At 41.1% G+C, this 13,042-nt stretch overlaps 1 protein-coding gene across 1 annotated transcript; it reads right to left on the reverse strand.

Moving 5' to 3' along the window:
* Window positions 1-5,304: 5,304 nt before the first annotated feature.
* LOC135154278 (uncharacterized) lies at window positions 5,305-9,199 on the reverse strand. Its single transcript, XM_064100171.1, has 2 exons — window positions 8,572-9,199; window positions 5,305-8,225 (listed from the first exon to the last, which is right to left on the reverse strand). Exon 2 carries the CDS (start codon window positions 7,891-7,893, stop codon window positions 6,169-6,171), a length of 1,725 nt encoding a protein of 574 aa, XP_063956241.1. The 5' UTR covers window positions 7,894-8,225; window positions 8,572-9,199; the 3' UTR covers window positions 5,305-6,168.
* Between the last annotated feature and the right edge of the window lie 3,843 nt (window positions 9,200-13,042).

Here is a 13,042-nt window from a genome sequence, read left to right on the forward strand (position 1 = left end):
ACCCACTAAAAAGCAAGACGTTTTAAGCACGTACTTCATGAACTATAATCATTATGCATAATTCACTCACTCGAAACATGAGCTGGATAAAGCGACCTGGGAAAAATTTGTTTGTATATACCTTTATATCAAAGACGTTAGGCCTATCTGTTAAAATATATATATTAACCGCAATTAAGCCCAAATCTAAGCCTCTTGAATATGATATATAGGCCTCATTTCCATAAATAAGCATAATAGCATAATACTCCGAATAATACTGCCTTCAGTGATATGTGATGACACCCGCGGGTGTGACTTTGGATAGAAATATCTCCAGCCTGGACCATCCCTTTAATTGAATTGAAATAGCTTGTACAGTCTCTAAAACTTTTTTTAATCAGTAGGCCTATTGTTAGTACTAATAGGCCATAAGTAAATCTTCGAAAATGTGCTCAACGTGTAATAGCTTTGGCGTTCCCAAAATCAATTTAAGATTTAAGATTTAAGGTTTTTTCGTCCCCGGAAAATTTGACAACCCCCCCCCCAAAAAAAAAAAAAAAAAAAAAAAGTTTTCACCAAAAACTTCATTTCGACCACGAAAAATTTGACAAGCAAAAAAAAGAGAAAGATCCTCATTTCAAAAGGGGGGCACACATCTGTTAGAACGGCATATTTACATTACAAATTTTGATTTATATGCCTCTCCAAATGGGCCGGATGTGCCCCCTGATTCCGCCAGGGGGAAACAGCATGATTTTCAGTTGAATGTACAATCTATATATTCCCCTTCGAAAGTGAAATATTTTAGCTTATTTATATAGCCTTTGCATATTCCTAAATAAAGGACAATCAGCCAAAATATAAAAGATATTTAAAAATATGTGAAAATATGGCCATTATTATATTTTTCAGATGACTTTGGTGTCCCCCCAAAATATTGTGACATAACAATGCTTCCATTTTCTAATCATATTTGTTAAAAAAATTATACTTTATTTAAATCTTATTTGCATTTGGTTTTTATAGATACAGATGCAGACCGCTTCAAATGACACTTTGAAATAAAAAATGGAGAATTTGCAGTCCCCACTAAAAAAATAATAATAGCATTTATGAGACGCCAATTATCTAGTTGCCTATTCAATTAATGACTAACACAATGAAACTGGAAATACTTTTCCGACATTACATTCTTTAGAAAGGTATATATTTTGTTGATTAGTTAAAAGGATTGACTGACTTGCATTATTCTGAAATTTAAGTTAATTGTTCTGGGGTGCTCAAATGTGCATGCATTTTTGGTGTCCTCCGTTACACCAGAAACACACACACACACTTATGCATGTATTATGATATAATATATAAAGTGTGTTTCTAGTGTAATGTATTATGAATATGCGGTATGTAGGCAGGCGCGTAGCCAGGGGGGCGGTCGCCCCCCAAAAAACGTCCCCAAAAAGAAAAAAAAAGAAGGGAAAAAAGAGAGGAGAAAAGGAAAAGGGAAGGGAGGAAAGGTAGCTTTGTCGGGTTTTTTTTCTTTTCATTCTTTTTTTTTCTCAATAGCGAAACTCCTTCACTCTTGCTCTAAATTTATATATGAATTTTGCTCCCGCGCTGCAATGACAATACCATTGTTTCCCCCACCCTTTCTCTAACCCTGTTTTTCCACCTCAGCTATATGTGTTTCTTGCCAGTTAAAGTTCAAATGTATACATTAGGGCATGGAATTAGAGTAAGGTTAGGCTGAAGTATATGAAGTTATATTTTTTTTTATTGATCGCGCAACTTCTGGTCGGGTCGGCTCCGGGCGGGTAAAATCGTTATTTATATCAATTTCTGCCGTCACCTCCATGAAGTCAACTTCTCCCGCTTTCAGCTCATTACTAAACAACCATAATTTTGGGGCAAACAGGTTCCTAATTTAAAAAGAGGAATGTATAAAATTCGTGTCGTATTAAATAAAAAAGTACAATATTTTTAATCAAATTCTATTAATCTTCATGTCATTTCCCTGCAGATTCATCTCCTGTCCTGTTTTGCGCCCTCAGTTTGAAATTTTGAATGACACTTAGGTTTCTTTATAATTCAAAATGAAGCGCTTCAGGATAAATCAAAGAAATTATATGAGGCATCCTTTTTTATATAATTTCAATAAATCACAGAAGTTTCAACTTTTTGTGCACTATTTTCCTTGTAATGAAGTTCAATAATCTTAGGAAATCAATTGAATTAGAGCCGATGGGGGTATTAGAGATATCTGCATTTGATGAAACTAGCTGTCTTGTGAATTTGGTCCTTTCTGCCTGCATGTTACTCAATGACTTTTTAAGATATTAAATATATACATTACCATATGAACTACCATGGCTCAACTTGCCTCATGTTGGTTGGCTCAACCCAGTGCTTCCACTCTTCCCGAGATCCAGGAAATTCAGGGAAGTTTTGCTATTTTCCAAGATCATTTCGGGAAGTGAGAAATTCCGGGAAGTTGTCATTTCCAAGAATTATATTATTTTCTGTATATTATGTCAAAATCTCTCTCAAAATTGGATCTTTGTAATGAAAATGTCAAAATTTTTGCTTGCTCGCTTTGCTCTCTCGCAATTCTCTTGCCGGATATTTGCCGTATTTTGGTTTACAATCCTCAAATCTATTAACACCTTTTTTTTAAAAGAAATTTGTATTTTTCCCTCTGAAAAATTATTTTTTGTTTGAACGTTGAAAAATTTGGGATCATCAATACAATATATGGCACCACCACAATGTCTGACTCAATTATCGGCCTGGGGTTGGTGGCTCAACTTACCCCGCCTCCCCCCATATATACCGCATATATTTATTATGTGACCCCTGTTGCGATCCTATAGAACAGCCCCATGTGGGTTTTTTCGCCCTTTCTCCCCTCTTTCTTATTTTCTTTCTTTCTTTTTTGGTCTTTTTAATGATACCATAATCAATGGACGTCGCGCGTAACCTATCGACGATAATGATCGATCTGGCGAGCTGTATTTTCGTTCATTTTCAAGTGAGTATTGGAACTATAATCAAATAATCACCATATGGAGTTGTAGGTGAATGTTTCATGATTCTTTTTGCTGATGTTTTGAAAAGTAATTTTTTGAAAAATGATGATTTTCAGAGCTAAAATAATCTCGGCAAGTCGTGTGGACCCAGTTCGGGCGCGGGCTGTGACCTGTGACTGTGTGGCTTGGGTCACACAAAATGTCATTGGTATTACAGGCGCATGCAATTCTTATGCACACTCATCTAACAGGATAATCACAAATCTGTGATGCAGTCATTCGAATTGCACAGGAGCTAAATCCCTGGACGAAGTACATTGTCTGTGCAGGGTTAGTAGGATGGGGAGTCGGGTGTCCGGACACTTTATATTTTTGAAGCCTTCTTTTTTGTCTTTGGATTCCACTAAAAATGTGAATTCAATAGTTTTAATCATCTTCTATTTTGTTCTTTATAATATTTCCTAACCATGCTAACTAACAATTTTAACATTTTGTACTAAAAATTGATGAAACTTTGCTTGTAAATTTTTCCAAATGACTTTCTAAAGTAAAAATAAAATTGATCGTCCGGACACACAACCTGTCCGGACACACAACAACTGGGTGTACTAGTAGTAGTACTAGTAGATATAAAGCATTAGTATTTAGTGAGATATAAATGCCATTTGCTAAAACTAAAACTTTAAAGACCAAGCATTGCGACAAAGTGAAAAAATTGTACAAAACAGAAATTTCATTTTCCCATAGTACTGTAGCGGTCGCGCCCCCAGCTTGACCACTAGGTTGATACCTGAAGCTAGAATATAAGGAATAAGTCACTAACCAGTATTTTCCTGGAGTGATGTCCTAGTTCCTGTCTATTCCGTGTGAGTTCAGCTTCAAATACAATGATCCAAGGGATCCAACGTCCTCCAGCGTCTAAAAGGGGTCCAGCGCCATCTCCCGGTGGAAGACCTATATGGGGGGTGGGGTGACTTACTACAACAGTCCCCCCCGTTCTATAAAACTCGGTCCCTCGAGTTTCCAACCCAAATGGACGCTATCCAAACCAGACACCAGGCAGAGGGAGGAAAAAATTCTCCACTCCCTAGGCACCCCAACCAGGAGACCTTATCTCCCGGCTGGGCATGAGTAAATACAAGCCCATTTAAAAATTCCCTTTGGTCTTTTATGTACACAATGCTCCTTAAAATTTGGCAAAAAGTACTTATGCAGCATTGTTCTGTCCCAAGTCTGCATTCCCAAAATTAATTATAATTTGCTACCCGTAATCAGCCATAAACATATTCCGTTCTTTTATAAATAAAAACTCCAAAACTATCCAAAACACTTGGCACAACTGTGCTAAAAACTTGTTCAACACTTTAAACTTTAAAAACCCGTAACATAAAAAGGGTAAAAACCCGTAATAACACCTAAAAACCTAGAGTTTTGAGGTTCTTTAAAAAACCCATACAAAACATATAGAACAATGGTATATATATATATAAAAATATAAAACCCATACCAAAACCCATATCCCAGGAGGGTCCCCCCTTCCCAGAAAGCTCCACTTTCCCATAGCAGTGGGCTGCCGCTGGCCCTCCCCTGTCGAGGCACCATCTTACCCGGGCTGTGCAACACATAGCATTCCCGTTCGGTTGAGAGACTGGAGCACCAGTACCCAACCTAGGTCCCCCAGGTGCAAGAAGGGGGCGTCAGCGCTGCCATTATGCGAAAAGGGCCATTTAAAACACTCCCCTCCAAAGCGGACCATGAAGCATTTCCTACATGGCCTAAATATACAAAAAAGATAGACGAAAACAACGAACACAAAGAGGAGGCGACTCGGCTGGTCCCTCCCGTACAGAAAAACATATAGGGTCCTAAACGCGCTAAGCTAACCCAAGAATGCAAAGGGAATCGAAATCCCTTCGTGACAAATGGAGGACAGATCTCCTCCAGTCCCCTTTTTCCTCACTACACCCCATAGAGTGCCAGATGGTTAATCCTAGCTCGCTCCATGAGGGTGAGAAACCTTATCCGCCGGGCTGAGGTGACAAGCTCTCCCACCTCGCTAGTGAACCCAGGGTAGGATCCTTCTCCTGTTCCACCCGTAACGGGTCTGGGCAGCTGCCCATCGGTAACGCCCACTGGCCTCACCCTGACCGACTTGTACTGGACTGGCTCCATCTACAAGCTGAACCATTAGCCCCAATAGTACGGCTGCTTGCCTGTAATTCGGTAGAGGAACCGCGATCCAGGTGAACCCATTTTTCAACAGGGAGCGATCCCATCTCCCTTCCCTTCAATTTTTTTCAGTTTCCCCCAGCACCTCAGAGCAGGTTACCTTAAGGTGCCTATCAGATGGGTTCTGTTTTCCCAGCCCTGTAAACCAAACCGGGAACTAGGAGCCGTAAGCCATCCTAAGGGTTAAACATGAAATCCCCTAAACGTTGGTCTATAATGCCGGTGATCCGCTTAACTGCATTCGGAGGAACAATTACTCGCTTGTGCAAATGAACCCGGGCGATCTGCCGCCCAGGGTCATCACTATACCAAAGCGGAATTCTCTGACCTCCCAACTGCATATGCGGATCTTGGAGATGAATCGCAGCCTTGCGTTTGCTGAGGAAATCTAATCCCAGGAGCATATGATCAGCTATAGGGGCTACATATACTTCCTCCGAGAACGTCTGGTTCCCAAGCTCTATGGAAAGGGGACCGACAATTGTCCCCCTCATCTTCATATCCCGTCCCGCTGCATGTAGGATCACTTCTCTCAACTTAGGGGGCTGGGGGTCCAGTGACTGCAGGAGCCTATCCGAGATGATGGATACCTCGGCTGCGGTATCGACAACTGCGCTTACTGGCTGCCCCCCTATAACAACTGAGACCTTGAGAGTAGAGCGCGACTCTAACCTACACACCACTACCTCTTCAATCTCGCTTGCACACCCAAGCCCTGGGAGAGCATCTGGAACTGATTCCAGAATGGCTTCACCCAGGTCTGATATTCGGGTGTTCGAGGGACCTACTGGATCCCCCGCCGCAGCCTCTACATAAGTAGCTATTCGGGTTACATTATTCCCTGGGACTATCAGGCGCTCCGACACGCCCTCTGCTATTCCTTCAGATGAGCCTACGGATGGCCCCTCTGAGCTGCTTGCTAGCTTGGAACCCTCTATTTGGCCTCTGGCGGTGGGGGCCGGGGGCTGGCCAGCTCCTCCGACCCGCTGGAGTTTTCCTCCTCCTGGTCCCCTACAAAGGAAACTTGTACCTTGGCCCTGTTTTCCTGGACCGAAGGACAATTGTTCCTGTAGTGGCCAATCCCGCCGCACTCGTAGCACCGGTCCCGACCGGGTGACCTCCCGCGTTCACGCGCTGGTTGGGGCCTAGTCTGGATAGCCTCCAGGACCTTCTTGAGGTCCCGTTCCAAACCACCCAGACGCTGCAGATCCCGCTCGATGTGGCCCAAGCGTTCATCGGTCTTGCGTTCTAGGTTCACCAACCTTTGCTCAAGGGCTGCATTGTTCCCTTGGGGTAGTTCCACCTTACGGACCTCCCCTTCATTAGCCTTAGACACTGCCTTGGGACGCCCGTACATTGCGCGGTGCACGTGTTGGTGCCACTCAATATACTTAAGCGCCTCATTCACGGTAGATGGATTCCGCGTAAGCGCGTGGCACCCCGCCTCTCGGTTGAGGGCGCCCTGGCACAGGCGAAGGACCGCCTGTCTATTCGGGTAGGACCCATTGACCCCTGGAAAAGCACGCGCTGCTAGCTGGAGCACCCGGTCTGCCCAGTCTGGCAGGGATTCAGTGGGTCCCTGCTTGGCTGCCACAAACTCCAGCTGAGCAGATTCAGAGAGCCCTTCCTCCCCGAACCTGTGCTGCAGCCGGGCCACTAGACCTGCATATGGCATATTTGGCTCTTGGTCCAAGACCATTAGCAAATAATCTTCAGCCTTCCCTTTCAGGCCCCAGTATAGCTGGCTTACGCGCTCCATTGCAGTCCAATTATGGTGATCAGCAAAGGCGGAGAACTTTCTGAAGAAAGCCCTCCAGTTACCCTTGCCGTTGAAAGTGAGGGACTTTGGCAGCGTGTAATATGGTAATCCACCACCAGTCCCCCTTCCTGAGGAACCACTAGAATTCGCAGGTGACGCAGCCGGGCTACTAAGCGGCGAAGATGAACTGTACTGGGCTGGGCGTGTCATACCCGCCCGCACATTCCTTGCGCTGTAATCTGGGGTAGGGGGTGGGGCTGAGGAGCCCCTCCCGTCTCCTACCCTGGTCTTTATACTTGCCCCTTGCCTCCCCCCTTGGGAGGGATGCCTAGCGGGGAGGTCATCACCTCCGGACCATTCGCTTGAATCACCACTTACCTGCATGCCTCTATTCGCATAGGCCCCATTAGCCTCTTCGCCTATTAGGTGCCTGGGTCTGACCCTCGGCTCTACACCAACTCTCATACTTGCCTCTCGGGTGCTTGGGGGCTCGGGCCCCCGCTCCTCCCGGAAGTGAGATGAGCTGGCGCCCCAGGACCCACTAGACTGGTTACTTTGACTTGACCTAGGGGGCTGATGTTGGTCATAGGAGTAAACACCCCCGGAACCTGCCACCCCATTTTGGTCAGACTCGCTATGCGGGGTGCTCGCAGTGAGGCGTCCCCTAGGGGTAATAAAAATACTGCCCTCTACCCCTTGGGTGCCCTCCCAAAAATCTACTCTTCGTGCTAGCTCCCTATTGCTGCATAGCGCTGGGCTGCTCTCAAATAGCTCAGGGGTTATCTCCCCCTGATCCATTCGAATCCCCTGAATTATCCCAGCTAGGGCTGAACTTAGCCCTAGCGACCTGAACTCCTCAAAGGAGCACACATTGATAGGGATTTTCTCTTCCCCGTCCATGTTGTGTTTACCCTAATTGGTGTTATCCTAGCAAGGTTCAGTTAGGCCCAATACTGAGCCCAACCAAACCCCCGTTGAAATTATCCCAAAGCTATTCTAAAACTAGGTCTCAATCTAACCCAATCTATCTTATTAAATTCTTTCTTTTATTTTCTTTTGGCAACTAAATTACAAAAAAAGAGTCCAAAAGTATACCCCAATCAATTTATGGTTAGGCACAATAATAAGCCCGACCAAGAACCTACTTAAATTTATCCCAAAGTGGCCCCAATAAATTCTTTTATTTTTTAGCGACTAGAATTATAAAAACCGGTAAAAGTCCAAAAATATTCCTTTCCACAGTTAATGGTTAGGCACAATAATTAGCCCGACCAAAAACCTGCTAAAGTTATCCAAAAAAGCTATCCCAAAAAATTAGGTCCAAATGCAGACCCAATTTATTTTATAACAATTCTTTTATTTTTAGCAACTAAAATTATAAAACCGGTATAAGTCCAAAAATATACCTTTAACAGTTAATGGTTAGGCACAGTAATTAGCCCGACCAAAAAACCTGCTAAAGTTATCCAAAAAGCTATCCCAAAAAATTAGGTCCAAAAGCAAACCCAATTTATGGTATAAAATTCGTTTTATTTTCTTTTTAGCAACTAACAACCGGTATAGAGTCCAAAATTATACCTTTAACAGTCAATGGTTAGGCACAGCGATAAGCCCGACCAAAAACCTGCTAAAGTTATCCAAAAAAGCTATCCCAAAAAATTAGGTCCAAATGCAGACCCAATTTATTTTATAACAATTCTTTTATTTTTAGCAACTAAAATTATAAAACCGGTATAAGTCCAAAAATATACCTTTAACAGTTAATGGTTAGGCACAGTAATTAGCCCGACCAAAAAACCTGCTAAAGTTATCCAAAAAGCTATCCCAAAAAATTAGGTCCAAAAGCAAACCCAATTTATGGTATAAAATTCGTTTTATTTTCTTTTTAGCAACTAACAACCGGTATAGAGTCCAAAATTATACCTTTAACAGTCAATGGTTAGGCACAGCGATAAGCCCGACCAAAAACCTGCTAAAGTTATCCAAAAAACTATCCCAAAAAATTAGGTCCAAATGCGAACCCAATTTATGGTATAAAAGTCTAGCTTTTATTATTAATTAGATTAGTTTAGTTGTTGCTAATAGTTTGCACTAGCACTGCCAAAAAGAATAATTGTAGCTCTAAAAATATTTATATTAACCTCTAAGCCTAACTTGTCTATTATTAATTTACCTATTTATTTTATTAATCCTCGAAGCTGGTTCTGTCCTCAATCACGCTAGTGACTAGTGCCCGCTCACACCACAGACAAATTACATGTACTTATTCACATACACAGTCATCCCAAACTCTCTCCAAAAAAAAATTTCTTTTATTTATTTGGCAACGGACTCCCCGCTACAACGAGTGGGTGGGTCCACACGCAAGACAACACTACACACTGGCACCAAAAACCAACCTATTAGGTATGCAATACACAACCAATGGTCGTGCACAGTTGCACTGGATCTAACGTCAAACCCGGAAATGATCGGGCGGTCTAACTGGTTAGATCTCGATAATTACCGTGAATTCTACCCAGCTTCGAGTACAAAACGTTCCCCCAAAATTTGAACAAAACACCCTAAAACACCACACAAAATTCAAAATATCCGAAATAGGCAGGCGAGAGAGGATTGGGATAATGCCCTACCTTTGTTGGTCAGTCTGGCTTCCCGTCCTACGTATCGCCCAAATAATCGCCGTTGTTTACCCGTATACGTGCGATGGATTGGTCCGGCCTGACGTCAGTTCGGATCTCAAACTAGACCCAAACGTTGAGCCGACGATGTAAAACAAGATGGCGCCGGTCGGTGGCAGAGAGAACCAATAATATCTCTCCGCCAATAGATCGCCGTGAAATCTTGGATCGGGCCGCGCGCTTTTACCTAGCCGGAACACACACACTCTTACGCACCTCTCACCCCAACAAAAATAGTTCACTCACAAATCACTCGCAAAACGACACAAAAATCATCCAAACACCCAAAATCACAAGCAAATCACACAATCACACCAACGTGAAACACAGTCCACAACTAAAAACGGATATTAAAGCACAAAACTAAAACAAACTCACAACACAACAACACGTGTGTTCTCCCCCCTTTTCTGGAAATTTCCGTCACGGGACCGGAACTACCATCAGTCCCCGCGACGAAAACCTTACCAAAAAAGACAGGGGACGATTGCCTAAATATGTCCCAAATCAAGATTTAACCTCTCAATTCAGGACAATCGCAAACATGAAACAAGGGACAATATTCATAGAATATATGCAATACGACAAGGCTCTGAATCTAGCCTTATCAACTGTAATTAGCCCAATCTAAAACTGATTTCTCGTACTCGAGCGGCGACCATTTCCCCCCACGCAGCGGGGCATAGGGATTTGCTCGTCCGATGCGCAATAGGGGGCCGTTAGCTCGCCGCGAGACAATTATACCCCAATTAATTTCAATAATTTGGCCTAGAATGCCCACAAAAGCAGGCACAGTCAGGCTCGCAGCGCCACTGTAGCGGTCGCGCCCCCAGCTTGACCACTAGGTTGATACCTGAAGCTAGAATATAAGGAATAAGTCACTAACCAGTATTTTCCTGGAGTGATGTCCTAGTTCCTGTCTATTCCGTGTGAGTTCAGCTTCAAATACAATGATCCAAGGGATCCAACGTCCTCCAGCGTCTAAAAGGGGTCCAGCGCCATCTCCCGGTGGAAGACCTATATGGGGGGTGGGGTGACTTACTACAACAGTACTTTCTGGCCATAGAAAACGCATGGGGAAATGGCAATCTCAACACACACACAAATAAGGGTTTGCAATCTATCTCTAAATCCTTAATTTCAAATAACCCTATAAACTTGTCCATACTGTCAAAAGAAGCCCCTGAATTTTCTCTTCCATACATGCTAAACACAAGTTAATAATCAATTCAGATCACATTTTTCTAGCAGCCTGAATTTCCCGAAAAAATGTGCCATATTTTCCCCTAAATCAGCCTGTTTTATGCTGACACTTTTCAGTGTGGCTTCAGACACCCTAACTGTATAGTGGCATGCGATCTTGTGTATTTTTTCAGACAGTCGACAATGTGCACTTCTGTACATATAAGTTTCAATATGGATACTCGCCTGTCAAGTATGGATATCGGAGCTTAAAAGTTCATCAAGTTTTTGGATGCATAAATGATCGAAAATTTGTGATGAAAGTAGAAAAAAGTTCCAAACAAGGATATTTAGTCTTTAACTATTGATCTTCAAAATAAAACCAAAATGAACCAATTCTTTAAAAACGCAGGCCAGATATAAGAGCCGCAAGCTACATGTACCCTTGTCACCGCCGGTCTCTCGGCAGTCGAGCTGCCCGATGCGGTGGGCTCCCGCCGGTCTCTCGGCAGTCAAGCTACCTGATGCGGAGGGCTGGGTGAAGGGAGTGGTCGATAGTGAGTCGTTCATGCTGGATTGAACTGGATCTGAATTGTTTGTTGATTATATTGTGCCTTTTTCTGAAAATTTCTGTCATACCGTAGATTATTATTCTGATATTGATTTTAATACATACATTTTGTCACAAAAATATTTTTTCTTCCCAAGTCAAGAGTCAAGGTGGTTGATTGTTCAATCATATTTCATCGTTTGGAAACTGGATTCTTTTGGAAGTGGAATATCAATGTTGACTTTTTAATTAAAATGCAAAATCTATAGTGTTTATTTTTTTTCTTTTGTAGGAAAAAAAATATATTTGGAAACTTTTCAATCATGTTTCATTATTTTGAGACTAGATTTGCTTTAGAAAGGGGAATATCATAAATGTTGACTTTTTAATTAAAATGCAGAGATTATGTTGTTTATTTATTTATTTTTATTTTTATTTTTTTTAATTTTTTTTTTTTCATGTTTCATTATTTGGAGACTGGATTTGCTTTTGAAAGGGAATATCTTAAATGTTGATTTTTTAAAATTAAAATGCAAGAACTATGTTGTTTAATTAATTTTTAATTTTTTTTTCACTCTTGTTGGAAAATACATGAAAACTCAGAGGAAAGAATATTTCATTTCCAGATGGGTCTAAGTCCTGTATTTATGATTTTTTTCTCTATTTTATTAATTTTATTTATGTTTTATTTTTTCCTTTTTTTTTGTTAGGGGTGAAGGTGAGGGCTGTGTTTTAGACTTGAAAATGGGGATGGGATTGGTACAAGTTTTTGTGTCACTTTTGTTTCTCTTGTTTTGAGTGTTTGTTTGGAGCTTTGATGTCTGTTTTTGTAGCTTTGATATCTGTTTTTTCCTGGTTGTTTTGTGTTTTGTTTTAAAAGAAATAGACCACTCTTTTCCTTTTCTTTTTGCTTCAATTAATAATTTGGTGCATTTCAAGTTTGGATTGTTAAGTTCATTTACACAAAATCTTGCTAATTTTTTTTTGTTTTGATTCATAATAATATGGAAGTATACATGTGTAAAAAATTGTATACATTTATGTGCAGTGATTTCACCATAGAATCTGAATTTATTTATTTTTCTTAAAAAAGAGAGCTCAAACAGGGCCTTTGCTATACAATGTATGTATACAAATCTAAGAAATGCATTGAAAACTGATAAAATATATTAAAGCTTAATTTTTATACTTGGTGATACTTGTAATAAATTGCATACATATTTTACACTCAGCTGCTCATCCCTCCAAAAAAAATTGTAATCAAATGTCCATTGTCTCTAAAATCAAAAGCTACATATTATACATGTATAACAAATTGTTGTAACAATAGAATACATAAGGAATTGATGAAACAATCAAATACATCAGAAAATAGCACACTTGTATTTTCATTTGGTCATACAAAGTACAAAAGGAATGATAATTTTCATATGTAAAAAAAAGACCCCCGTACATACATGTATACAATACTAAATTTGAAAAAGGGCTTGTAATTTATATCAGAAAAACAAAGAAATACATTAGAAATTACAAAAACAATACTTTAAACAAATTCATTTAGGAAATTATCTACATGATGCTGTTTTGATGCCAACTGAATTACCGGGATATAAATTATCTATCATGATCACCTTCA

The sequence above is a fragment of the Lytechinus pictus genome, chromosome 5 (genome assembly GCF_037042905.1).
Source record: "Lytechinus pictus isolate F3 Inbred chromosome 5, Lp3.0, whole genome shotgun sequence".
Lineage (NCBI taxonomy): Eukaryota > Metazoa > Echinodermata > Echinoidea > Temnopleuroida > Toxopneustidae > Lytechinus > Lytechinus pictus.